This window comes from Sycon ciliatum, chromosome 7 (genome assembly GCF_964019385.1).
Source record: "Sycon ciliatum chromosome 7, ocSycCili1.1, whole genome shotgun sequence".
In the NCBI taxonomy this organism is placed as follows: domain Eukaryota; kingdom Metazoa; phylum Porifera; class Calcarea; order Leucosolenida; family Sycettidae; genus Sycon; species Sycon ciliatum.
This window is the reverse complement of record NC_088649.1, coordinates 28,710,750-28,738,268: the sequence shown is the minus strand read 5'-3', so window position 1 is coordinate 28,738,268 and position 27,519 is coordinate 28,710,750. Positions and strand designations below refer to the sequence as shown.

Sequence of the window (27,519 nt, the reverse complement as noted above, 5' to 3'; positions counted from 1 at the left end):
ACTGTGGTATGCACAACCGGTTATTGGGGGATGCCTTGAGGTACAAGCGATCAGTGGATTCGTCCCAATAATAGCGATCATGCAAATTATCTCGGAGAGAATGCTTCAATCTTTCTATGATGGGAGTTAGCTCTTTGTCTCTCTGGTAGGCATCTGATATTGTATTGGACACGTCATCATTCATTGCTAAAGCATACTCAATAGCATTCAAACGTGGTACTGCATTCTCCACGAGGTTACTCTCATGGAGATCTGGGCGACGCGAAAGGGGATCTGCAGGGTTCTCTCTGCCGGGTCTGTGACGGACTGTGTAGTCATAGTCAGCTAGGAATTCAACCCATCGCGCCTCTCTCTTTGTAATGCTTGGTTTTGTTTTCAGATAAACTACCGCCATGTTGTCTGTAATGACCTCAAAGTGTTGAAAGAGGTAGATGCGCCAGGTCTTTAGCGCAAACACTACGGCCAATGTTTCTCTTTCTGTAGCTGTATAATTCTGTTCCGCAGCAGACAATTTTCGGCTAGCATAAGCCACTGGATGCCAGGCATCTTCCTCTAGTTCTTGGAGAAGAACACATCCCAAGGCGAAATCGCTTCCATCTGTTACCACTCTGAATGGTCGGTTCACATCAGCCAGCCGCAATAGGGGCGCATTCAACAAGGCATGCTTTAGCGATTCAAAGGCATGTTGCCGAGAGCTGTTCCACTCGAATCGTGCATGTTTTCCCGTTATCTCCTCTAAGTTCTTAGAGAGCGATGAGTATTGATCTATGAATCGCCTAAAATAATTCGTAAATCCAAGAAATTGCCTCACCTCTGTGACGGAAGTCGGAGCGGGCCAGACCTTTACTGCGGCAATCTTGTCTGGGTCAGGGGCGATGTGCAGTCCATCGATGCAATGTCCCAGGAACCGCACACTCTCCACGCCAAATTCACATTTTGACCGTTTGCAAAATAACTGGTTGTCCCGGAGCACGCTCAATACCGACCGGACATGCTGCATATGCTCCGACCACGTTTTGCTGAAGATGAGTATGTCATCTAGGAACACGACTACGAACTCCCTCAGATATGGTTGAAGAATCGTATTCATCATGGATTGAAATGTTGCCGGTGCATTGGTGAGACCAAATCCCATGACCCTAAATTGGTAATGCCCAAAGGGAGTGTTAATCGCGGTTTTGGGCACGTCCTCAGCTTGAATGCGAATCTGATTATACCCTGATCGGAGGTCTAGTTTCGTGAAGTACCTAGCGCCCTGTACGGTATCGAATAAATCATCCACATTTGGCAAGCACGCCTTGTTCTTAACAGCTATCATGTTTAGCTCCCTCCAATCGCAGACCATGCGTAACGAACCATCAGCTTTCTTGACAAAAAACACCGGTGCACCAAAGGGGGACTTACTTGGTTCTACGAAACCCTTTTTCAAGAGTTCTGTGAGCTGTTTCTTCAATTCCTCCATTTCTGGCCTGGGCAGGCGATAGGCAGGTCGTGATGGGGGTGATGAGCCTTCCTCCAGGCGGATTTCGTGGTCTACAGACCTTTCTGGTGGGAGTCTAGCTGGCAGATCATCCGGGAAAAGATCGTCATAGTCACGGAACATGGCCTTGAGATCTCGGTGCTTGTTCTGAGTGGATTTGTCGGGAGGTTCCTTGCCAATGAAGTCTTCTACGCTGACCCACGCCAGAACACCTTCGTCTCCACTCCAAAGGGCATGCCTAGCCTGACGACCAGATATGAACATCGCCTCCACAGGAGCGGTCGGTTCGCTTTGACTGGGCGACGCACAAGGCAAACCATTCGAGTTCAACCTGACTTCATTCGTCCGGAAGTTTATGTCTGGATTGTTACGCGTTAACCAAGGTTTCCCCAATATAGCGTCATAGCGATGAAGGGGGAACACCGTGAAGGTTTGGTTATCGCTGAAGTCGCCTACGATAACCTTCAATTCATGGGTCGTCTCCATGGGAAACGAGCTTGATGCTCCATCAGCCAGCGTGACATTCAGGTTTTCCGAGCCAATTTCGGTTGGCAGGTTAACTCTCCTGGCAAACTGTTCGGCAATGAAATCATGGGTCGAGCCCGAATCTATTAACATAAGCGCGCGACGACCGTTGATTTTGCCTTCTACACGCAGGAGCTCATGTTCCGTTTCCACATTGACGCTGGTAACCTGGGCCTCAATAGTTGGTGTAACATCTCGCTTGAAATTGGCTTCGGAGCATTCAGCATCATCGTCCACATCCTCCACAGCGAGGCTACTGAATCGGTTACGGGTAGAGACGGAGCACACACTACACGCAGGTGATGCCTTTTCTTGCTGCGTCAGTAATCGCATCGGCCTTACTGACGTCCACCGTTTGGGTGATCTCGATGCTGCGGGCAATTCTGGGCCATATGGCCTGGTCGACGACATGCGAAGCAGCCCCCCTGGGCTCGTAATGTCTCACGTTCCTCGGGGCTTAGTTTTGTTAGCTTTCTGCTACCTGATGGTGGTGCGAATCCCGGCACGGTCGCCAGTGGTGGTCTGCGCTGAAATCGGCTGTCTGAGGCGACTGCTAGCGCTGACTGAACGGCGGCTGACAGTGTAGTGGGGTGTTCCTTCACTACCAAGGTCCGCATGTTACCGTGCAGGCCGTTGACAAATAGCAAGGCTCTGGAGAGTTCGTCAAGTTCCGGCACCTGTAAACTTAGGCGAGAAAACTCCGTTACGTACGATTCAACTGACCCACGCTGTTGGATAGAGAACATATCCAACCGCACTCTTTCCCCATCATAGTGCGGGCCATACACTCGCGCTAGGGCGCTTTTCAAAGAATGCCAATCCGAAAATTGCTCACCTGCTTCCAGGGAAGAAATTAGCCAAAGACGCGCATTCCCAGCGAGGTAGCTAGCCGCAAAGTTAACTTGGCTCTCCGGGTCACCTTGAGGTGAGCACTTCAAGGCTAACTCGACCGTAAATACCCACTCTTTGAACTCGGAAGGGTTGCCATGGAAAACATTCGGTTCTCTGGTAACGCGTTTGACGCTCGGGCTTGTCTGGGAGAGAGAACGCGATCGACACGGGGCTAGATCCGGAGGACTTGAGCTTGATGTAGCAGGTAATTGATGTCGTCCAACTGTAGCAGCCACGTTGTCCCGAGCGCGGCGGATCTCACGGAAAGCGGCGTATAGCAGAGCAGTAGCGGCCAGGAGCACAAGGCACGTCAAAGGGCAAACGATGACCTCAACCATCCTCAAGCTACCAGTGTAACAGTATAGACTTGATTGATTGGAGAATTCGTCGAATGATGTTCAAACCAGAGGTTATAAAGCAAAAGAAAGGCGAGAACCGCAGGAGTGAGAATAGTAGGAACACAAGGTGTTACCATAAGACAAGCAAGAAGTGTCAAGGTAAAACTATTACAGTGAGCTCCTTCACTTGCCACTGCATGGCAAGGTGCAACCCCTTGATCACGGCGTCAAGCTCAGCGATGTTAATGTGTCGCCGGTCGTTCTTCTGCCTCAGCCAGCAGCCATCCTCGACAATCATACTATTGGCCTATATGACAGCACCATGTGCGATGTCTGAAGCATCACACCACAACGACCACTGCGTGTCTTCAGGAACTGACCACACACCTTGCGCAGGGTCATCGGTCTGCAGACGGTGAATGACTTCCGCACAACAAGCGACGACTACATGAGACACTGGATCGTCCCATCCAGGTTTAAGGCTAGACAGACGCTTCAGATAACTGCACCCCGGGCGCATCCAGGAGCCGACGGGATAGTGGCTGGTCAGCTTGCCACACCACTTGAAAATCTCGCGCCGTGTGATGATATCGGGCTAACAGGTCGGCATGACGTCACCACGACGCTTCTACCTCACTTGGCCATCTGCAGACTCTGACAGCTGCAGACCGAGTACTCTAGCAGAGACGGCTGGCTCCGCTGGGTTGGTGGGCAACCCATACTGCGACAACTGATCGGTGACAGCACGCAGACAAGGCTTCGGAACATACAAATCGTCGACATAGTTGTCCACATCAGCATACGCACGGAGGATGCACTTGATGATTATGTCCATGAATTTGGGCGCACTCGATAGACCAAAGCCCATCCTCTCCATTGCGAACAGCTGGCCCTTCCTGACGACCGTTTGGAACTTGGCGAGAGCTGGCGCTATGCGGATGTTGACGTAAGTCTTGCTGATGTCCGGCAACACGTGGCTGTCGACGTTGCCAATAGACCTCCACTGACGCAACTTCTCTTGGCAAACAGGCGCGTCCAAACCTGGATGCGACACAATCAACTTGTTGAGTTGCCGGTAGTCCAAACACGGGCGGACAGGGGTGGACTCCTTGTGCGTCTGGGCCACCGCCAACAAGGGCAACACAGCGCCAGGCTCACCATGGACTGCTTGGTCATGGGGTACCAACCATCCATTGTGGATCCAAATGTCCACTTCCTCGCAGAACTGTGACTCCTACCCTTTGTCCCCCTCTAAGTTTAACAAATGAGGACTGAGACCTGTACAACAGGGTTGTTATGCCTTAAAGCAGGTGCATGTTGTCCAAACTGTTTCAAGACACTTTGAAAAGTCTCCAACAGCAACAACAACAGCCCGCGGGTTTACATGGTTTAGCCCCAACGTCTACACGCTCGACACCCACATCCACACCAACACCAAAGCCGCTGTCTGTGGATCGTCCAATGTTGCTTTCCACTGCGTCTTTGGCTGATTTTGCCACATGGGAAGAAGCCTGGGATGACTATTCAGCGTGCCAGCAACTTGCTTCTCATGGCTCGAACACCAGAGTGAGCGCCCTTCGTCAAGCGTTTGACGAGGACCTCCGCCGCTTTCTCCGCGAGGGTATCATCCCCATCGGTGCAAACGACGATGTTCATGTTATCATCGCCGCAGTCAAAAAGTATGTGCGACGGTTACGTAATCCTTTGTTGGACAGACTAGCATTTTACAATCGTAAGCAGTCCAGAGCTGAGCCGTTTGACGCGTTTTACACCTCCCTGAGAGAGTCGTATAATGCATGTGATTTTCCGGACTTGTCACTATGCACTACATGTTCGGGCCAAATATGCGGAGGGTGCAAGTCCATCCTACAACAAGTCACACATGATGTACTGCGTTACCGCATTGTCGTCGGAATATCCAACGAGGAAACCCGACACAAGTTGCTTGCCTCACCAGACCTGACCCTGGATGCAGCCATCAAACTTTGCCGTGCGGAGGAAGCAGCGTCTGACACCTCCCACAACATTCCTGGGCAGGCGCATGTCAACGCCGCACGGACGTCCGCGTACCAGCAGCAGAAGCGACAGTCTGCCTCTAACTCCTCTCCTAAGTCCTCTGCTCCTCCGAAAGCACCAGTTAAATGTCCAAACTGTGGTCGTTCCGCGCACACCAAGTCTGCATGTCCAGCCATTGGGAAATTGTGCAACGGATGCAAAGTTGCTGGCCATTTCCAATCAATGTGCCCGAAACGTAAGAAGCAAACTCAGATTGGCATGTTGAAGGTCCGGCGCGCGCAGGAGTCCGGCTCCGACACTGTTCGACTTGCAACACAGTTATGCACTGAACCACAGCCAGTGCAGCTTCAATGGATCCCGGACACTGGGAGTGACATCGACGCAATCGGCATCCGGCAACTTTCCCTACTCGGCGGATTCGTTGAGAATCTCGACAGTGACTTTGACGACGTCAGGACAGCGAGTGGTGACAAGCTCGTCACTGTCGGCAAGATTTGTGTCACTCTCCAGATCAATGACCAATCACATGACAGCGTGCTCCATGTTTTTGACGGTCTTGACGACGCACTGCTGTCACGTTCCTCATTGAGAGCCCTAAACTTCTTGCCGCCCGGCTGGCCCCAGCAAGTCGCACGCGTGAGTGCTCCTCGTACGCCCAGCCTGACAGACCTCATGAAAATCCGATCACATTTGCTAGAGGAGTTTTCCGACGTATTTGACGACAGTACTCTCAAACCAATGTCTGGGCCCCCGATGGACATCGTTCTTGAACCCGATGCCAAGCCTCACCGTGTGTACACTGCCCGTCCGATCGCCTATGCTTACCGAGAGAAGGTCAAAGCTCAGCTGGATGAGATGGTATCTGAAGGCATCGTTGAAACTGTGTCCGACCCGTCTGATTGGTGCCACCCAATAGTCATTGTTGACAAGAAGGGCTCAACTGAGAAGCGGTTGACTGTCGACCTGCAGACACTGAACCGCCAAGTCAAACGGCCAACACACCCTATGCGCAACGCACGAGAATGTCTCTCTGCCATGGGTCCTGCCACATACTTCACCACCCTTGACGCACGTCATGGCTATTGGCAAATCCCACTGACTGAGGACGCCAAAGCCCTTACCACGTTCATCACCCCATGGGGCCGATACAGATTCTGCCGCAACTCGCAAGGCTTGGTGTCGGCCGGTGATGAATTCAACCGTCGGACTGACTCTGCATTCGATGGCTTGCAGAACTTCTTCAAAATCGTTGACGATGGTCTCGTTCACAATGTAAGCTTCGATGACCACCTCGTCCACGTCCGTGCAGTCTTGCAGAGAGCCCGTGATCATGGTATTACTCTCAGCGCCAAGAGGTTCACCTTCGCTGCCAGCACTGTTGAATTCTGTGGCTTCACCGTGTCCTCTGACGGCTACACAGTGGACCCCGCCAAGACGTCAGCCATTCAGAACTTCAGCACACCCAGCAATCGCACCGACTTGCGTTCCATTCTCGGCCTGGTCAACCAGTGCAGCGTCTTCACGCCACGACTCGCCGAGCTGGCGGCACCTCTCCGACCGCTCCTGAAAACATCCAATGAGTTTGTCTGGGACTCCGTCCACACTGCAGCATTCGATGCTACAAAGGCAGAACTCGTCTCCCCATCTGTGCTTTCGTTCTTTCAACACGGCAATGCACTCCGGCTTGAGACAGACGCTTCAGTCCTGAACGGCCTCGGGTACGCTCTTTGGCAACTCCAAGACGGCAAGTGGCGCCTGCTTCAATGTGGCAGTCGCTTTCTCTCGGACGCTGAAACACGCTACGCAGTCACCGAGCTTGAGCTGCTAGCAGCTGTATGGGCCGTACACAAGTGTTCCCTGTTCTTGTCCGGTGCACCGTTTGAGCTCTGTACTGATCATCGCCCACTAATCCCGATCCTGAACTCGTACTCTCTTAACCAGATCGAGAACCCCCGATTGCAGCGTTTGACTCTGAAGCTGCGCCCGTATCAGTTCGTTGCCAGATGGCGCAAAGGCACCGACAATGCTTTTGCCGACGCTCTCTCTCGGCATCTAGTTGACACGCCTCACAGTGATGAAGAATTTGGCGAGAATCCAGCCCTCAGTGCGCCCGCTGTTCGCGTGTGCCTACGCCAAGATGATGACGGCCGTAGCGTCGATCTCCGCTTCAGCGAGCTACTAGAAGCTGCGAGAGCTGACCCTGATTATCAAGCACTCGTGCACGCTGTTCGTCATGGTTTCCCGACCAATTCGGCTAATGCCGACCCTGCTGTCAAGCCGTACTTGACAGTCCGTGAGCACCTCTCTGTGGACAGTGATCTCGTCCTTAAGGGCCAACGTGTTGTCATTCCTCGTGCCCTACGTTCTCGCGTCCTCCAGGACCTGCATGCAGCACACCGAGGTCTCACCCGTGCTCAACGTCGTGCCATCCAAAGTGTGTTCTGGCCGAACATCTCTAACGACATCGCTAACACAGTCCGCAGTTGTGAGATGTGCCGGCTGCATGCCCCATCCCAATGCAAGGAGCCCCTCCGTGTTACCGAAGATCGTCGCCCCACTCTCCCATTCCAGTCCGTTAGTGCTGACCTTTTCTCTTGTCAAGGATGGGAGTTCCTAGTCTATGCAGATCGCCACACTGGTTGGCCCTGCGTTGCCAAACTCGGCAGAACAGCCTCGTCTTTCGACGTCATCCATACCCTCCGCCGCTGGTTCGCGGACACTGGTGTTCCTAGAGTTCTCACCACAGATGGCGGCCCGCAGTTCTCTTCTCGCCGATTTGCCGATTTCTGTAGCTGTTGGCAAGTTGACCACAGCACATCTTCGCCACACTTTCCGCAATCCAACGGACATGCCGAGTCGGCTGTCAAAGCTTTGAAGCTCCTGATCGCCAAGACGACTGTCAATGGCAACCTCGACATCGACCTCTTCCAACGTGGCTTGCTGGAGTGGCGCAATACTCCACGCAGCCACGGCCGGAGCCCTGCCCAAGCGTTGTATGGGCGGCCACTTACGTCGTTTGTCATCACTCACCACACCAGCTTCGCCCCTGAATGGCAAGCTGAGTCTGACTCTGTTGACGCTGCCGCAGCCAAGCAGTCTGCCGCCGTTGCAGCCCACTACGATGATTCTGCTCATCCCCTCCCCCCGCTACACATTGGCTGTCGTGTTGATCTCCAGGATCCACGGTCCAAGCTGTGGCACACCTGCGGTGTCATCGTTGCCGTCGGTCGCAATCGTGACTACCTCGTCAAGGTACCTAGTGGCCGCACCTACTGGCGCAACCGTCGCTTCCTCCGACCCGTAACTGCTGCTGTCATCCCTCCATCCCCAACCTGCAAGCCGCCTGCTAGCAATCCTGCTGCTAACATTGCCTCTCCTGATCCGCAACCGCTCCGCCGCAGCCAACGCCCTCGCACTGGACCTAACCGCCTGGACATCGCCTCGCATTCCACTAAGTCATAATATTATTATTAGCTGTGCTAGTGCTCTGTTCTCTGCTGCGTGTGCAGTTCCTACTCGTTCTCGTACACTGTATTTGATTTCTTTCATTTAGTTGTTGAGATAAACCTGGCTAGACCACTGTTTTATCTCAGAAGGGGCGTGATGTGATATGATGCTCATGTCTTATCACGTGACTATTACGTCATATATTTTGCCTGTGTATTACGTCACAACCAGCATGCGCCATTTAGGAGTAGTCGCCTGAAGTGCATGCTTGGCTTGACCTGGTTGTCTGTTCTTACCTGTCTTCTTCACACTTGTATCTAATTGTATCCTTCCAAACCTCAACCTGTGTCCTTGAGTGTTTGTGCATGACTGCGAAGGTAGACATCACAAGTACCTAGCCGGAAAATATAAAGACGCTCCGTAACGCATGACATTGGCAGGCCTCTATCAGCTACATGTAAAGTGCTGCAAACACAATTAGTCTCTGGAAATTGGCGTGATGAGCATAACTTTGGAGTTTCCCAATCCCGAACAATTTGACTGTGCCGACACCTCTGTACTCATTACAAATTGCTGACTGACCTTGACATTGAGTTCCATTTCCGTGGGAACCTGACTTGCACAGACACATGTATCCGCCATCATTATCAATGCAGCTAGCATCCACATGGCATGGGCTAGCCGGCAAACATTCATCAATGTCTGAACACCAGTAGGTAAGCAGAATGCAAGGGGTTACTAACTGATTACATACTGCATGTAACCATGGTCAGCGTCATATAGGGACAACAAAAACAATTCAAATTCATCAGACAGCTCTATTAGCCTCGATCTCAATTGCTGTGAAAACAATTTGATCTTTTCTCGGGATTATAAACACCCGTGTTGCTGTCGATTGATTCTACACACTAAGGTATAATCTATACTTGTCCAAATTCTGAAACCAGCAGAACATGTGCACAGATAAATCATGCAAACTGCTGCTACACAGATCATTTCAGCGGACAGTGGACACTCTGGGGTGTTATGGCAGAAGCAGCAGAAAATGCGGCAAAGAACGAACAAACACAAAAAGAAACTCTGACCAGCTTTCAATACCACACAAGAAAACAGGAAATGGTTTGGTTTGCAAACACTGCACACCATCATCAAGTGGAAATATCCACTGACTTTACTATTGGTACTAACTGTGGCAGTTTCCAGCTTGGCCATCGCCAGTGTATCCAACCATACACTTGCAGCTGAACGTTCCAATCACATCACTACACAAAGCGTTTTGATCGCATGTATGCAACGTGGCATTTGTACACTCATTGACGTTCTGGCACATGGGCGGTGTGCTGCTGACATCACCATGGGCTAAGCACTGTGTGGTGGCATGGCCGACAAGGCGATGGCCGGGATTGCAGACAAATGTTCCCAGTGTGTTATAGACAAAGCTTGATACACCAGCCGGTAGAGAGAAATTGCCAAATGTAGGCGTTAATGGAGTAGCGCATGTAACAACTGCAATTGAAAAATCAGACAAGACACAAACAAAATAACAGTCATTACTGGCACACGTGATCACAATGGCACAGCAATTATCGCTGTTGGCAGCAACTGGAGATGAACGAATACTCCAGCGTTCGAAAGGGTTACCCCAGGGAAATCACTTGGAAACGAGTTATGAAGCAAATGTACACAAATGTAACAAGATAATAACATAACTTTAATTCCCGTAGCTATGGCAAAGCGGCAATGCGGCAAAAAAAGAACAAACACAAAAAGGAATTCTGACCAGCTTTCAACACCACACAAGAAAACAGGAAATGGTTTGGTTTGCAAACACTGCACACCATCATCAAGTGGAAATATCCACTGACTTTACTATTGGTACTAACTGTGGCAATTTCCAGCTTGGCCATCACCAATGTATCCAACCATACACTTGCAGTTGTATGTGCCAATCACATCACTACACAACGCATTTTGATCGCATGTATGCAATGTGGTATTTGTACACTCATTGACGTTCTGGCACATGGGCGGTGTGCTGCTGACATCACCATGGGCTAAACACTGTGTGGTGGCATGGCCGACAAGGCGATGGCCGGGATTGCAGACAAATGTTCCCAGTGTGTTATAGACAAAGCTTGATACACCAGCCGGTAGAGAGAAATTGCCAAATGTAGGCGCTAATGGAATAGCGCATGTAACAACTGCAATGGAAAAATCCGACAGGACACAAACAAATAACAGTCATTACTGGCACACGTGATCACAATGGCACAGCAATTATCGCTGTTGGCAGCAACTAGAGATGAACGAATACTCCACGTTCCAAAGGGTTACCCCGGGGAAATTACTTGGAAATGAGTTATGAAGCAAATGTCCACGACTGTAACAAGATAATAACATAATTTTAATTCCTGTAGCTATGCAGAAGACGTTACTTTAGTAACATCTGGCGCTAGCCAGGGTCCAGACATCTTTGATTTGGTGTTTGTCTGTGGCGGACAGACCTCCGTCTGGCGCTATCCCGCACCTTACCTGTCCCGTACCGCACCATCAAAGACGGCTGGCCACAATATTCAAATAGGGCGTTCAAATACAAGATCATAACGTGAAGCAACTTGGAAGAATTAGCTGCCATTGCTTGCAGCACAGGGGCCATTTTACCGATATAGGCGCTATACTTGATGTCCACTTTCGCTATCTTCCTCATAGCGAGTGTGGCCCACACCTCTACCTCTCGGCAAACACGGACAACGTATTTGTGAAAAGACTCCTCTGACCGCTGCTTGCCTGTCAGCACTGTCTTCCACGCTTTATCCGGCGTCTTTCCAAGCGAGGCACGCAACTCTTGCTTTGCTTCCTCATAATTATTGCATCCAATACATATCCTCTCCGCTTTGCTACCCGCTAGCGCGATGCGCAATCGCAGCAGCTATTCGCTTTTTTCGAACTCTTTCTTGGAACAGATGTCCTCGAACAGGTCAAGATAACGCTCCAATGGCTGCGTTCCATAATATGAGGGGATTTTCATCAACGGCTTACGTCCACAGCTGTGACTGGGAGCTTCCACTGTACCTCCCATCGCACTCTCACTTGCGGCTTTACCCTCACCCTCATACGCCTTGGCAATGCGCTCGTTAACCTCCTTGAGCGTTTTTCAAACTCGATGCGGAGCGCCTCCTCTCGCCTTCTGGCACTGCGCTCCTCACGCTCCTCGTACTGTCGGAGCCTCTGCTCCAAATGTTCCCTCAACGCATCGCCAACCAATCCTAAGCGAATTCCATTAGCGATAAATCTGGCTTCCAAATTACTTTGTTGCTCTGCCATGCTCGCTTCAATCCTGACGTGGTCGCCAAATGTTGTCAACCCCCTGAGATTCTCTTAAATGTCAGGATCAAACCACCACGCGGCACGAGGACAACTATTTACTCTTCAACAGTATATTTCTCAACGACTAAGACTCATAACACCAGCTATTTATAGCATGCAAATGACAGCGAACATGCAAAAACATACGCATATAAAACAGGACATAACAGTGTACACAGTAAAAGCCGCACACAGCGCATAATATTATAACGTATGCCATGCAGCAAACATCAGCGGTACGGCAGAGTCGAGATACAACACTGCAACGAATACAATGTCATTAGCGCGAAGGCCTTTCCCACTTGAGAACTGGTGGTTTGTAACAACTAATTAACCTCTTCAGTGACATTGGATTACTTTACTAAGCAGTGCCAAGCGATGGATACAACGCGAAAACAGTCTAAACAGGAAAGGAGAAATACAAGTACATGTATGAAGAAAAGGCGATTGAAAAAAGAATGATTCGAACCACAACGCTCCTAGGGAATCAACGTTGCACCAAAGAACAAATCAGAACAAATGAAACAATACAGCAAGCAACGTAAAGTCAGGGGCGGGGTCTCCCGCTTCTGGGCCGGCATGGCCCATGCTTCATGCGTGCTTGTTCCTGGTGTTGTTTTGTCTACTGTGTCCTGCCGCTACTCCGGCTTTCGCCGTGACCACGATGTGTCTCCCCATTTTCTCCTTCATCCTTTCCTTTGTCTTTTTGCTAAAAGCTTTCTTCTCGCCGTGACCACGATTTTTCTTCTTCTTCTTCTTCTTCTCCATTATTCTTTTTCTTTCCTTCCTTTCTCTTCTTCCTTTGCCGAGAACCTTCTGTTCCCATTATTTTCTTTTCATCTCTGTCCCCATTCCTGGGTTATTCGGACTTCATTCGCTTCCTTGTCATTGGACATGTTCAGTCCGTTCGGTTTGCGAATTTAAATAAACACAACCAACAACCAGGGGGAAACAATAACAGCAGTAAATGTCAAGGTGTGATTTCTCATGAAAGCGTGCAGCTAAAGGTGAAATAGGCACTACTTCGCACTTACCGGGGCTACCCTCGATACAACATAAGTTATCGATGCTTCAACTTGTCAAGAGTACATAAACCAGAGTGTGCAACTGTGCATATCAGATCTGAAACAGCGCAGTTCGTGCACTACGTCACCCTGATGAGGTCAGCCAAGCCGCGACTTGCGTACAGCTCAAATTTTCATGTTTCATAGCCCGGAAATCAGCCAAGTTTGCTTGATTTTAGACGTCCTGTTTCAGGATTTCGGTGTTTTGTGTGACTGTATACATCCACCGACAAGTAAATTCACCAGGCTATCCGTATCAAAAAACCGAAATCAGGACAAACTCAGTGACCTGCACCACTGCGACTGGCTACGCAACTTTTCACCGTACCTTTGGCTTACCATGCCGTCAGAAATGACGTACTGCACGAATTACGCTCCCACAGGAACCATCCCGAGTTGGACACTCTGGTTTATGTACTCTTGAACTCGTTATAAGATAATTGAAAATCTCCACCAGAACTCTTCATTGGATGCAAAGGATCGTCCATATTCACGAATACATAGGCATTATACATTTCCTCTTCCTGCTTTATCCTACGTGTTTGGCCTTAGTCCTGCATGGTCAATTTTATCTTATACTGAGGGTTTGGCAATTCGGGGACCTGGGCAAAGGGTGGTTATAACGAATTTTATGTACTAACGGATTATGTTGTAACCGGACCTGTAAACAGTTGTATAGACCACGTTTCGCCAGGGGATTTCAGATTTCTATTTACTAACGGGATTTATGTACTAACCGGACTCGTTATAATGAGAGAAGACCTGTATTAGCGTACATGCCAGTCACATTGACTGGCGGGGTCAAAAAATTAGTACTCGAAGGTATCGAACGCGCTAAATACGACTCAGATTGCTGTTCTTTGTGAAAGCCTGAGCGCGCGTTTGGGGACGCATGAACCGCAAGCGTACCGCGTACACGCGCCAATTGTACGTACCTTCTTGGCAATGGCTTCCTTTGAATCCCTTCGGGCAGATGCATTTACCCTTGTCGTCACACTGACCCTGGTTCAAACACTTGCACGCTGCAGCAGCCATCCCATACGCACAAACAAGACGTGACACAGAGATAATGCATGGGATGTTACTCAACGAGCAGTGGAAATACAGAAATTTGACCACACAAAGTTTCCAGGTCAATATTTGAGTGACATTGGAGAGATTGATTTGAGCATGTAGGAACACTTTATAAAATATAGGTCCACTCTACGTAAGTTTGAGCAACTTTACGTTAGCGGGCGAGTTAGCGGGCGAGTTTACACTCTACACATGGAAAGTTGCTTCTGCATTGGGCAAGGAAACTACCATTTATTGTTCCACTGCATACTGTTATTCAAACCTAAACTTTAAGATTTTCTAAGCAACTTGGCCTGGGATTAGTTTGTAAGCACAGTGTGCACCTGGATATATACTGTAGCGGAGATTGAAATCTGCTGGGAAGTCAAGAAGCCACGGGGCACTGAACTTGCAGCCGTGAGCACTGCTGGTCCATTCTAAACAGTGTGTACGCAAACTACAGTACGTGTACGCACTAAAAGCAGCAAGGGCGCCGGCCACGGTCCTCTCATAGGATTTCAATGTCCACAACAGAACATTTACAGTACATGGAAGTGATGTTCTGTATACATTTGATCATATCGAACATGGCAATGCCTGGCCTCTGACCATGCTTCGCCAAAAGTGGTCCTCATTTCTGTTGGAGAGGCTTCGCTTTATTTCAAGCGGTCAGCGAGGGAGGGGGGGGGGGGTATAATTAAAGAGGGGGCTTCTGATATGGTAGCTTTTAGTGTTGAAACGAGCGTATCTATAACAAACGAGCGATCAGTTCCACTAACGAGCAAGCTATCGAGCGAGCTAGCGAGTTTCATTAATGTGGCAAATATGATTATTTTTGGAATATTTTTTTCTGAGTTCGAATTTTTTCAGCTGGTTCAAATTACATGAATTATCACCGCCGGCATTTGGGGTGCTTGTGGCTCAATGTAGCTGAACCATCGGACCTTATTTGTCAGCTTGGATCACGTGATCCATTCAGCTGCCGCGTGCGGCAAACAGCCCAAATAGCGCTAACTCTGGCCTGCGAGCGTTTGCTGCGACTAGCGCGCTAGCGCTCGTGACATACACAAACCATGCAAACGCGCTAGCCAGAATGCTTTGCAAAATTTGACTTTGATGGCTTTCAGCTTCTATTTTTTGAAAAGTAGCGCGCTCAGACCAGCTCGCTCACTCTTTTCCTCTTCCATTTTTTAGGGCAATTGTTTTGTTTGATAGACGAAGCTTAGGGTCTCTTTGGGTTTGCAACCCTTACCCTCCTGGAAAAAATCATAGTTGCTAGACTGCGACACTTCAGACCAGGTACTATTAGAGCCGCTAATGGACGACGAGCTATTTTCCGCTATCCGGAGCTCAAGCATTTGAGCCGCTAAATGGACGAGACTCCTGGGGTAAAGGATGCAGAGAATGAGGAGAAAACACTCGTATGGAGCAGGGAGTAGGTATTGTACTACTTCCTGGTATGGAGCACTGAGAAGCGGTAAGTCCTAGGGCAATTCTTAGCCAGTAATTACTTTCTCGCCATAATTATGTTCTCGTTTTTCGTGTCTTCTGTAATGCCAGTACACTAGCAGTACGACTACACTGTAGGCGAGAGTCCATAAGCCAGAGTGTGCAGCTCTCCATCTATGCAGCATAAACAAATTAATGACAAATTTCCTTTGCCTAAGGGCTGGTTTCTACTGCCGCTCCGCCGCACATCATCCACGGCATGAAACGTCATCATTACGAGCTGGTCCAGCGAGGCCGCGGCTCATCACCAGCTTTCGCTTCGCTGCTTGATACAAAAAAATGCAAGCCGCGGTCACGGCTTGCATTGTTTCCCGCACTTAATTGTTTTATTCGAGGGAATTTTAATTCGTTGCACAGGCCAGAACACGAGGATTTTTTTGGATTTCACGCGCGCGCAGTCAGGCTAAATGTCATCAAAAAACGTCGAGCACGATCGCGGTACCGTGAATGGCGAGTGTCACTGGAACCGCGCCGCTCTGCTGCATGCAGCCAAGTACCGTGGAGCAGCGGAGCTGCGGAGCCGCAGTGGAACCCGGCCCTAACCAAACTTATAGCAATTTGAAAATGTTCGACAATTTTTCATAAAAAACTTGACAACATTGTTCTTCTGTAGAGTGCCGCTGGCAACTCCATCGATGAACTCCATCAATGAGCGCAGGGATAAAGTTTAGAAACCCTTCAAGCGAGAACGTGTTTTCAAAAAGGAAGCACAAATATGCCGCGTAACTTCCCCTCTAGTATGGCCCCATCAAAGCCACTCGCTGACTACTTACCAGTAAAATGGGGTTGGACGGTTGTCAGATTAGCTGACATGTTTTCTGCCAACACAACCATAAGCAGTTGTCAAATCAAGACTAAAAGAGCTTGCGAAGAAAGTGAGAAACCTTGGCTATGAAAGCACATGAAGCGTCAGAACAAAATCGAGCAAACTTGGACCTAGATTACCAGTGTCTGCTCCAGAGCCGGGTCAATGACCCTGTTTGTGAGTACTTGGACCTTTTGGAAAAAGAACACTGGGTTACCTGCGACCCGGTCGGAAGTCCTGTCGAGTACTATACTTTTTTATACTTCGAGGGTATACCGCCACTGACAGGCTGCATACGCGTGCAGATGCGTGCGGCCAGAGTGCCCAGTGCGAGTACGTTCATACATGTACATGTACAATCATGTACATCAGGAAGTCGAAAGTAAGTTTACGACTCCCTGACACACAGTAGCCGCACTTGAACGCATCTGGCTCTGGCCCAGTGTTGCAGGAGTTGTGCCAGGTAGACGTGTACCCGGTTTGTGTTAAATCTTAGAGCAGGTACTGCATACCCTATCATATCTGTGGACATGGGTATACAGAGTCAGTGTTGTTGCGTCCCCCTCAGCCTTCTGGTTCATTTCGGCACCAGCACTCTTTGCGTATGCAGAGTTGAGTAGAGTGCAAGTTCGGACCACAAGTACACTGTAGCAGCTAGTAGCAAACCTAACCTGTGCCGTGATGCACGGCACGTGTGTGCATCTACTTCATCCCTGAGTAACACACCTGGTATATTGTGCACAACAGGGCACAGTAAATAATCAGCATGCATCGCAGTTTTCTGCAACATATTCCTGAAATCACTTTACACCTCAGAAGAATTGCGTCGCTGACAGGAATTCGATACCGGTTTAGATTCTGTCTGGGTCATTATGAATCATAGAAAACCCGTCATACAATAGGTTCAAGCTAAAGTACCGTATCACCATGGTAATTCCTGGAAATTCGGTGTGTTTTCTGCCTTTTGTTAAACAAGCAGCAATGTGCAACAGAAATTACCATGGTGATACAGTAGATTACCGTGTGAAGCGGTGTGAGATGCAGCAAAGGTGAGCCTGTTACTGTGAGTCTATGCCCTAAACAATAAACTTTGCCGTGGGGTGATTATCCTTGGGCTGCACACTCTGCACACTTATTGCTAGGTATATCATTGGTCTTGTTCGGATCGTCCATTACGTTTGCAGCTGTTCAAACTTGTTTTGTTGTTTATTATTTTATTGATTTATTTATTCTACTTGCCTTTCCTATCTTCTTGTGTTTTAGCATTAGGCGATTTGATCGCAGGACGAGAGAGGAGCTGATGGACGATCTCTCCAGTGTCCCTCTTGGTTCGGAGCAGCGCCGAGTGCTGACGTTGGGACTTGGGTAAGGATGAGTGTTCCCTCATGTTTACAAGTTATCCATTTTGTCCAACACTAACAGTTATATGCAGAATACTGCTGAGTCAAAAATGTGCAACAATCAGCACAAAAACTGACTGATGAGATCATGACATTCAACGACCTGATGCTTAGCTGCATCACGTTTATATCCGTAAGTGTTGGACAAAACGGATAACTCGTAAACTGATGGTCCTCTTTTCAATTTTAATCCTTGGCTCTCCATCCGAGTTCCCTCGTGTGTGTAGCTATTATTATTTTTTTGGTGACAGTCAATTTTTTCTTCAGACTTTTCCCGTTTGTGTCTTTCCCTCAAACTTGTCAATATTTTTATTTACTTATTTTTTTGCCCAGGGTCTACATTCTACCTTTATTTTACTTAGACTAGGGTTAGCTGTCCGTTCACCAGTACTCATCCACACATATGTGCACATAGGGTCTACACAGAACTCTATCAGTAGATATTTTGTGTATAGGGGGTTGTCTATCCACCGAGATAGCACTATATACTCCCATTCTGTGTGTTCTCTGGTAGCTATGTCCCTTTGAGACTATACGGTGCCAGTGTGGTGACCGAGGTCAGGCCGTGTCTGCACTGGCATCGTCAACTTTGCCTACTGCTACGTGCTCCCCAGTGCTCCTCCTGTGTCCTGTAATTTGTTTGGGGAGGGGGGGGGGGCAATATCGGTACTTCAGGTGCAGAGGGCAAGGGGGGAATGGGGTGGGGGGACATCATGCCCCCAATGAACCTCTCCAGGCGTTGTTCTGGAGTAAACTAACCATAGGCGGAGTGTACACATGCAGCACATAGTTTGGGAGCTAGAACGCGATCGGACTCAGGCATATTCAAAGGCAGTCTATTGTGATAGTAGTCCTGGACGGATCTCACTATGATGATATAGGTCGTGCCCAGCATCACAATGCCAAACATTATAAATGACTGTTTTTTTTCCTGAGGGGCTAGATGAGCATGCGGCTAGACTGCCGATGGCAACCAACAGGCTCAAGGCTGTGTTGAGACTTCGTGTTTGCGACCCGAGTCAATTGTTTACTCGCCATGACTAGGCATCGCATTGAGCATCGTATGCCCACTAATATATGTCACTGTTCTTAGTCGCACCGGGGGCGCATGCCCGTTTTCAGGAGACTTCTCAAAACACATAAGCCTTGGTCCTGTTTAGGCCTATTGTTAATCTAAATAGTCCTGGCTACTATCCCGCTGAGTTCACTGACTTTCTACTGAACCCGTATGTATGTGAGGAAAGTACTGTTCTGACCTCAACTGCGGATTTCATCAACTTGGTAGAAGGTTTGCCTGTGCGGGACGATCATTTATAATTGAGTATAGATGTGACCAGCCTTTACTACACCAACATCCCCAACGAGCTCGGTTGTCGTGGTATATCACACACAGGTGTACAAGGTGGATGCCCCTCGCCCTTCGTACATGGTTATTAACAGCAGTGACTTCCTTGATGTCAGTCATTCGGAAGAAAAATGAGTTCGTGTATGGTAACGATGTGTTTCGGCAGATCCAAGGGACTGCCATGGGTTCGCCTGCAGCAGTGGTCTATGCCGACATTGTTATGCTGTATTTGGAGAAGCGGTACGTTTTGCCGATCTTAGAGGGGGAGGCCTTAGAGGTTCAGGTTTATAGACGCTTTATCATTGCATGGTTGCGAAGGTCAAGTTCAGCGCACTTTAGATAGGAATAATAAGTGTTCGGCCCTCAAGTTTTCTCATGAACTGGCACATGATGGCATTGATTTCCTGGACACCACAGTTTTCCGTAGTAAGGGATACATGGCGGTGAAGCCTCATTTCAAGGTCACCAATCGTTTCCTGTATCTGCTTGTCGGTAGTAACCACCCCTGTTGTCACGACGTTGACATGATGCTCAACGTCATGAGATTATTTGCAGTACACGTCATAGTTTGTGTTCTCTACCCCGGTTTTGTTTCCGCGTTCCCACACCGAAGCTGGGCCGCGAGTTTATTATTTCTACTGACTCACTCACCTCTTAGCGACGTCCTCCATGTTTTTTCCTGCCTCTTTTCTCTCTGCGCAAGCGCCTTGCGCTTTAGTCGTCGTCTTCTTTCAGTTCACAGCAAGAACAAGAATTATTTACCTCTTGTGCAGTGTCGGTCAAATTCAGTCAAATCAAGCTCTCCCGAACCCAAGAAACTGTCTGGCGTGTGCACACCTGTAGTATGGGCAAAGGTGTGTTCACTGGGGAGTTGATCCGTATCCGTCGGTCTTCGACCCTTGACCACCACTACGAAGCTGCTGCCGAGCGGCCGAAGCAGGCTTTCCGGGTCCGTGTATACAAGCGCTCCATCTTTCATCTTTCAGACCCGTACACTAGGAATGGATGCGCAGTGAAGGTATGTTGGTCAAATTGGCATGGGTTTGGGTTATTTCTGTAGTTGTATACAGTGCTCCTCATTGTATTGACCTGGGCCCGGCCTGCTGTCCTTCGCCCGTTGGTCTTGAGGTCCAGGTGTAATACCCCTACCATACAGTCCGGTGGCCAGCGCGGTTGTTGTTACACGGTGGAACATCGGCAAGAGGTTGGTTGCTCGTTTGCCTCATGCTCAGTGTCCTCAGGGAGTTAGTATTTTCCTCCTGTTTGGATTTTGCAGTGTCTATGGTGTCGGTAATTGAGTTTTTGTTCTGTATGCTTTTCTGTGGTGTGTGGCTGTTGTTCACACATCTTTATTTGACTTGCTTCCTGGTGTGGTGTACCTTTTTGTTTTATATTGGTGTTGGTCTCACTCCGACTCACTCTGGCTGTAGAGTTCTAGCATCCGTAGCTGCCTCAGGGGGTGCCACTTCTCCCATCAGCGTCGACTAGTCCGCCGGTACGTGGTGCTATATTACGTTTAGTTGTCTGTTCCATCCTGTACGGGCTGTGTCCTGCTGACCACACAGTCTGGGTCTCCATACTTCGCATGTTCTCATCGTGTGTAGTGTTCACACGTACATATATGGACTGTCACACCCATATGTTGTACATGTGGCTGCACGTGTTGTCTCTTTGTCGTACCTGCTGCTGTATTTGTGTCTCTGTGCTGCTGACCCGTACATGCTGCTGTGCTGCTTTGTTGTATTGCTGACACGTGCACCTTTTTGTGCTGATATGATATCGAGTACGCTACTTTTTGTGCTGATGAGGGCACCACTTTCCGATATCATGTTTCCTTTCGCCATGTCAGTTGTCAGTTCTCCCGTCGTCTCCTGAAGTGTAGTAATGAATAGCTCTCTCTCTCTAGCTCTAGAGAAAAACCACTTGACTAGTCCGTTTGATGTGTGGCGTGGCGAGGGTATAGTAGAGGCAGCTCGTTCTCCAACCGAGACGACATTTGGCGCCCAACATGGGGCTCAAACCCACGACCCTGAGATTAAGAGTCTCATGCTCTAGCGACACATATATGCACGCGGCACCGTTTGTGCTCCTATCCATTTACATATGCTGCTTTCCACAGCTGTGCTGACAGTCGGTACGCACCGACTCTGTACGCATGCACGCACACCATTACATTCTGTTGGCATCATATTAGTGAGGTTTTGCATTCCGAAATTCGGCAAAAGATTCGGCACGCGGGAGCGAGGTCCAAAATGCACACGAAGATGCGGCATGTTTGTTCGGAAAAAGCTCACTTTGCCGAACATATTTTTCGGATGAATTTTCTTGTGGAAGAGCGCTAGCGCGTGATTTATTCAAAGAGGTTTCTTATCTTGGCATGGCTTCGCAGGCGTCTTTGACGACATCAGCATCGTCAGCTACCTCTGATTGCTCCTCTTCACTGCCTGTCTACTCTCTTTCGCCTGGAGTGTCCTCACCGTCATCTGTGTGGCTGAAAAGACTATGGCGATACCCATAACATTTTGACTTGGCCATGGAGTTGGTTTTTCTGAGGCGACTGAGGAGGCAGGTTTGGCCCTCGACTCTTTGGGCGCGATCAAAGTTTGTCGGAATCAGCAAGAAAAGGAGCACGGGACAGGGCATTGCTGATGCTGGGGCTCACGAAATCAAAACACATCATTTTCGACTTGCAAAACAAACGTCGGTGCGAAAATTCGACATTTTGATTTTCGAGAAATGACCAAAGAACGCCGAGCCGAAATTCGGAATGCAAAACCTCACTATTGCGGAGCTTTCTGGAGCTCCGAGCTAGTTGTTGTTTGGAATACAGCAAGAGAACAACATTACATTGGCGCTGCGAGCAAACGCCTGATCCTCGCCATGTCCCTACTGTCACTACCGCCTCCGGAGCCATTCCCGATCTACAGCAGTCTCTACGACGCTGCTGCCCATTTTCTTGCCTGGGAACGGTGTTTCCAACTCTATGTCGCAGCAGCCGGCATCTCGGATGACACTCGCCAGAGGGACACTTTCCAGTATGTGGCCGGCAAGGACATCCAGCAGCTCGTCCCTACGTTAGCCAACACTGGCAACGATCTCGACGGCCTCATAACCGCCGCCGCCGACTACTTTCAGTCGAAGCAGAGCCCCAGCATGGCCCGCTTCCACTTCCGGCAGGTTACCCAGCAGCCTGGCGAAACATTAGACACGTTTTATACTCGTTTGCTGGCATCGGCAACGACCTGCAGCTTCGCCGACGATGCCCAGAAGAACGTGGCTCTCTGGGATCAAATTGTGGCAGGATGCACGTCCGATCCACTCCGCAGAAAACTGCTGGAGACTGCGTCCCTTGATCTCGCCAAGGCGCTCAAGGCCGCCAGAGCATTTGAAGCGTCAGTGGAACAGACGACGGCGTTCCGGCACACACAAGACTCGATCAATGCCCTCCGTCATCAGCCACCGTTCTACAAAAGGACACAGCCGCCTCCCGCTACTGTTTCAACTCCGTCGCGTCGACCGATGCAGTCTTCGCCACATCCAGCTGCAAACTCGTACCACCAGCCACCTGCCCCAGTCGCCACTCGCGCTCCAGGCCAGCGGGAATCCAGCACATCGCTCTGCTACCGCTGTGGAGAGCCAGGCCACCCTGAGTCACGTCGCTACGCAGTTTTGCACTGTAAACGTCTGCCCATGGGCGTATCGTCCGCATCCGAGATCCTACAGCGCACACTGGACGCCATGGCTCGCTGGCCTCGACGGTGTGAAGAACGTCCACGACATCTTCAACTTTGGTAAGAACGTCGAAGAGCACAACCGACGACTCGCCGCCTGCCTCCAACGGCTCCAAGATCACAACGTTACACTCAACCTAGCCAAATGTCACAAATGTCACATCCTCAAGCCTCGGCTCAAGTTCATGGCTAGCGTCTACTCCGACAAGGGCATCCGCGCCTCTCCCAGCCACCAGCAGTCTGTGGCTACATTCTCTACGCCATCTTGCGTCAGCGACATACAGAGTTTCCTGGGTCTCACCAACTTCCTCCGCCGTTACATTCGTAACATGGCCGATCTCACCACGCCACTCCCTGCTCTCACTAAGAAAGGTAGTGTTTGGCGTTAAACTGATGTTGAGCAGCAATCATTTGATGCACTGAAGAAGGCCATCGCCGAAGACTGCATGCTGCAATACTTTGACCGCAAGCGATACACATCACTGTATGTCGACGCATCGCCCACCGGCCTTGGCGCAATCCTGTGTCAACACCAAGACAACGGCCACGATGCACCTGTAGCACTCGCCAGCCGTGCACTCTCCGGCGTCGAGCAGCAATATTATCAAACTGAACGGGAAGCATTGGGTGTCAAGTTTGGCTGCCTTCGCTTTCACCACTACTTGACAAGGTGATCCACAGTTCACCATTGTCACCGACCACAAGCCGCTCCTGCAACTCATGGCCGTCGGATCGAGACCTCCGCCACGAATTGAGCGCATGGTCCTCCGCCTGCAGGATCTCAGCTTCCAGCTCCAGTACAAGCCTGGCCCAGAAAACCTGGCCGACGTCGTCAGTCGCAATCCGCAGCCTCATCCCGACTTGCCAAACATCGGCGCACAGGAAGACACTGCGTACATACATGCCCTAGCTACAGCAGCTGAGCCGAATGCGTTGGCTCTGAAGGAGATTGCGGACGCCACCACCGCAGACACCACACTGCAAGCCATCCTTTCCTCTCTGCAATCTGGCCGCTGGGATTCCAACCACACCACGGTCCGCCCGTACTTTGCCCTCCGCCATGAACTGTCTGAGAGTGACGGTCTACTACTCCGCAACGACCGTCTCGTCATTCCCACGGCCCTCCAACGGCTTACCCTGCAGCTTACACATGCGGGCCACCAAGATATTGTCCGCACCAAGCAACGGCTCAACAGCAAGGTTTGGTGGCCCAACATGGCTACTGAAGCCGAAGCACTCTGCCGGCAATGTATTCCGTGCCAAGCAACTCTCTCAACGACACCGCTACGTCCGGGAGTCCGTGCCCACACCACCGTCCACCAAGCCGTGGCAACGAGTCTTCGTCGATTTGTATGGACCCATGCCAAACGGTCAGCACCTGCTTGCCCCTATCGACCAGTTGACTCGCTACCCGGTCATCAACGTGTTCAGCACGACACCCACTACGGCCGGTGTTGTTAAAGCTCTGCGCTCTACATTATCCATGTTCGGCTTGCCCGAAGAGCTAGTCTCGGACAACGGTCCTCAGTTCCGTTCTTCGGCTTTTGCTGATTTCCTCGCGCAACACGCTATCCAGCACCGCCACACCCCTCCTTTGTGGCCACAAGCAAACGGAGCAGTCGAGTGCCTCAACCGTACCATTGGCAAAGTTCTGCGAACTGCCAAACTAGCTGGTGAAGACATCAATGTTGCATTAGACCAATGGCTCCTAGCGTACCGCACCACGCCACACCCTGCCTCTCACGAGGCACCGGCAACACTCATGTTTGGTCGCCCCATCCGCGACAGCATATCCTGCATTACGGCAGCCGCACCAGACTTGCCTTCAGCTGCCCACCGTGACCAGCAATTCCGCCAATCCCAGTGCGACGCTGCCAATGCCACCCGCCGGTCAAACGCCCCCATCTTCACTCCTGGTCAGCGCGTCTTACGCCGCAATGAGCAGGCACACAAGCTCTCACCACAGTGGGATCCCAACCCCTGGACCGTGGACCAGATCTCTGGGTCTACGGTGACAATCTCCAACTCAGCAACTGGCCAAAGATCGACTCGCCATAATTATGTCGTTCGTCAAGCCCGTAATTGTTGTCACACCGCCAGCCCATCACCCACTACCAGCTGAAAGTTCTGCCACCACACCTTACAAAATTACAACTAAATCACATGCAAGAAGTCCTTTCACTTTGACTACTGCTCGTTGCGTGACATCACTCCTCACCAAAGGACTTCCTGGGGATCACAATCCTAAACAGACAAATGTACGAATACCGCAACTGTCTCTGTTGTTCTGCACGCCACGATCAACACGACTGCGTGCAAGACACAGCTGATCATCGTCGCTGTACTCTTCCCTGAGCACGTTACCCTGTCGCTGCAGCCTGCGACGGACATTCCATAGTTCCACAAACTTGATGGCTTGATGTTCCCATTGACGTCGACCATGCGGTGTTGCCATTGACGACCTTCCAACTTCAGGTCCTTGCCGTGGTCCGCACCATTCAAGAGATGGGCCACATTTGGTGTACTTTCACCCAGTTGGTCACTTATTTTAACCTTGCCGACTTTCCACTGCCGGACTGTTGCTTCAACAACTGGCGGAGAGCATATACGCATATCATCACTCTTCCTTGCAAACATCATTTCCGTCTCCACCACGTCCTTATCAGCCTGATCCATGCCTGACACCCCCAAGGCACTGTCCACTGTGCCGCCGGGCTGGTGGAGCGACGGACCGATTCTCCAGTGACGGTCGTCGTCCACAAGGCTGTTGGAGTGCGCATCCAAGATGTGCTAGAGCTGTTCAGTGTCGTGCAATGCTATCGCATGAGCTGATTGTTTAGTAACTGGTGGTGTTAGTGGACAGTATAGCGTAACTTGTAGTTCCTTGGTCTTTCTCTTTTGTATAAACAAACTACAAGTAGTAAGCTAACGATAAACTAGTTACACTGAGACAATTCGGCAGGCACAAATTACAACAAAATCACATGCAAAATGTGCTTTCACTTTTACAACTGCTCGTTGTGTGACAACCACCATCATCAGTGTGCGCATTGCGCCTGGTTTGGTGCATGCCTGGTGGAATCTGACATAGCGGCTGATGCAGTGGGCACGTCAGGTAACACCTAACGCATTGAAAATGACTCAACTATGACTTGGTTCGATTGCAACAAACCTAATGATAGTGGTACCGAAACATTCGGGTAACCGGAGTAAGTGCCAATTGATATTTTTGGCTCCAGTCAGTCAAGTGATTCAATTGCAATACAATTATATACGTACGGTGGAACTCACTTAGTACGTACCCGGGTAAGATATACACCTGCATAACACGGTCCTCTTTTGTCGCACGGATTTTCCTCCCATAAGCGCATATTCAGATGTGTACGGATACCTTCTGTTCATGTGATTCATTGTCGCTGTGTTACTGTATGCAGATCTCACTCAGCTCTGCTCTCCGAGCATTCTGCTTCCAACACGACTTCCCGAAAGGTATGTATGGTGGCTAATAAATAATGCGAGTGTCTTTACAGATTCCAGTGCTCTCATGCCTTTTGCAAGTTCCGTTTGTAAGTCAAATGGAACATGGTTTGTGGTCAATACTTCAGCAGTAGTGGTGCGAGAATATTCGGGTGTCAAATTGCTCGGAATTGATGTATGATAACGGAGAATATACCAACATGTGAATCACTTGGAGATATGGTTTGCCAGGTTCTGTTCACACTCACTAGGCTAGACCATCTCGAATATTGTACAACAGTTTTGGCCCAAAAGTGGTAAAGGGCACGGGGCAAGCTATGTCGGGACCTGCTGTAAAGTCCGCCATACACGAGCAGTACGTCTTATCGGATGGGATATACCCCTGATATTGCTGATAATGAATGGCCCAGTTTCATTGTACTGCTGTCCGCGATATTATATTATATCCTTAGTGGCATTGTTAACTTCTCATTGCTTGTGGGGACGCATGGATCATACGTCCATCCAACACCTGCCAATCGGAACCCACCGACAACGCTGTCGGTTGGGTTGGACCACAATCGGTTGGTTTTTGAGTCCAAGATGTCGCCTAGGTAGCTGCGCAAATCCTGGCATACTGCCCGTAAATGCATCTAACTCCCAGGGTACTTATGAGTTTTTAGGTCTATGTGGTACTTGTGTCGCATTGGCAGCCACTGTTCCGTTCTGTATTTTCTGGTGTATGTGTCGTTGAATCTCCACAGAAAATGTGCTCGCGCATTAGAAGGAGGTGAAAGATGCACCTGCAGGAGAATACATGCTTAAGAGAAGGCAGAAACATGCCCGGATCCACCAGAACTAGTGCTGGCAAGTCAACAGAGGCGAGTACTGATAATGTTCCAGATTGTGGTAGGATCACATAAGCAAAATTGACACTGGGAGGCACGGCGGTGGGTCAGCTCATGGCCAGCGCCAATTCCAGTGGATATCACGTGCATCCAGTTCTAGTACTATAGTATGACTGCTACAAAGTAGTGCGGCCCAAATAGAACTCGGGTCAGGTGCCGAAGAACTGGGGGGGGGGGGCATGTGT

General features: G+C 49.8%; 1 protein-coding gene across 7 annotated transcripts; it reads left to right on the top strand.

Moving 5' to 3' along the window:
* The first annotated feature begins 15,318 nt into the window (after nucleotides 1–15,318).
* LOC135821278 (uncharacterized) lies at nucleotides 15,319–27,357 on the top strand. 7 transcript variants are annotated; one of them, XR_010554323.1, is made up of 7 exons: nucleotides 15,319–15,657; nucleotides 17,474–17,543; nucleotides 17,758–17,859; nucleotides 19,406–19,479; nucleotides 20,670–20,734; nucleotides 26,405–26,459; nucleotides 27,191–27,357. XR_010554323.1 is itself a non-coding variant. In XM_065334333.1 (6 exons), exons 1-6 carry the CDS (start codon nucleotides 15,576–15,578, stop codon nucleotides 27,218–27,220), a joined length of 387 nt encoding a protein of 128 aa, XP_065190405.1. In that variant the 5' UTR covers nucleotides 15,319–15,575; the 3' UTR covers nucleotides 27,221–27,357. The 7 variants fall into 7 exon arrangements, 3 of the variants coding, with proteins under 3 accessions (XP_065190405.1, XP_065190406.1, XP_065190407.1); XR_010554324.1 differs by lacking the exon at nucleotides 19,406–19,479; XM_065334333.1 differs by lacking the exon at nucleotides 19,406–19,479 and having other exon boundaries at nucleotides 20,687–20,734.
* The last annotated feature ends 162 nt before the right edge of the window (nucleotides 27,358–27,519 follow it).

Excerpts from the sequence above, each read along its gene's own strand:
- LOC135821278 (XM_065334333.1), top strand. The coding sequence starts at position 15,576 with ATGCAGAGAATGAGGAGAAAACACTCGTATGGAGCAGGGAGTAGGTAT. Across the intron at positions 15,658-17,473 it reads GTATGGAGCACTGAGAAGCG|CAATGTGCAACAGAAATTAC; the intron begins GTAAGTCCTAGG and ends TTAAACAAGCAG. Across the intron at positions 17,544-17,757 it reads CGGTGTGAGATGCAGCAAAG|CATTAGGCGATTTGATCGCA; the intron begins GTGAGCCTGTTA and ends CTTGTGTTTTAG.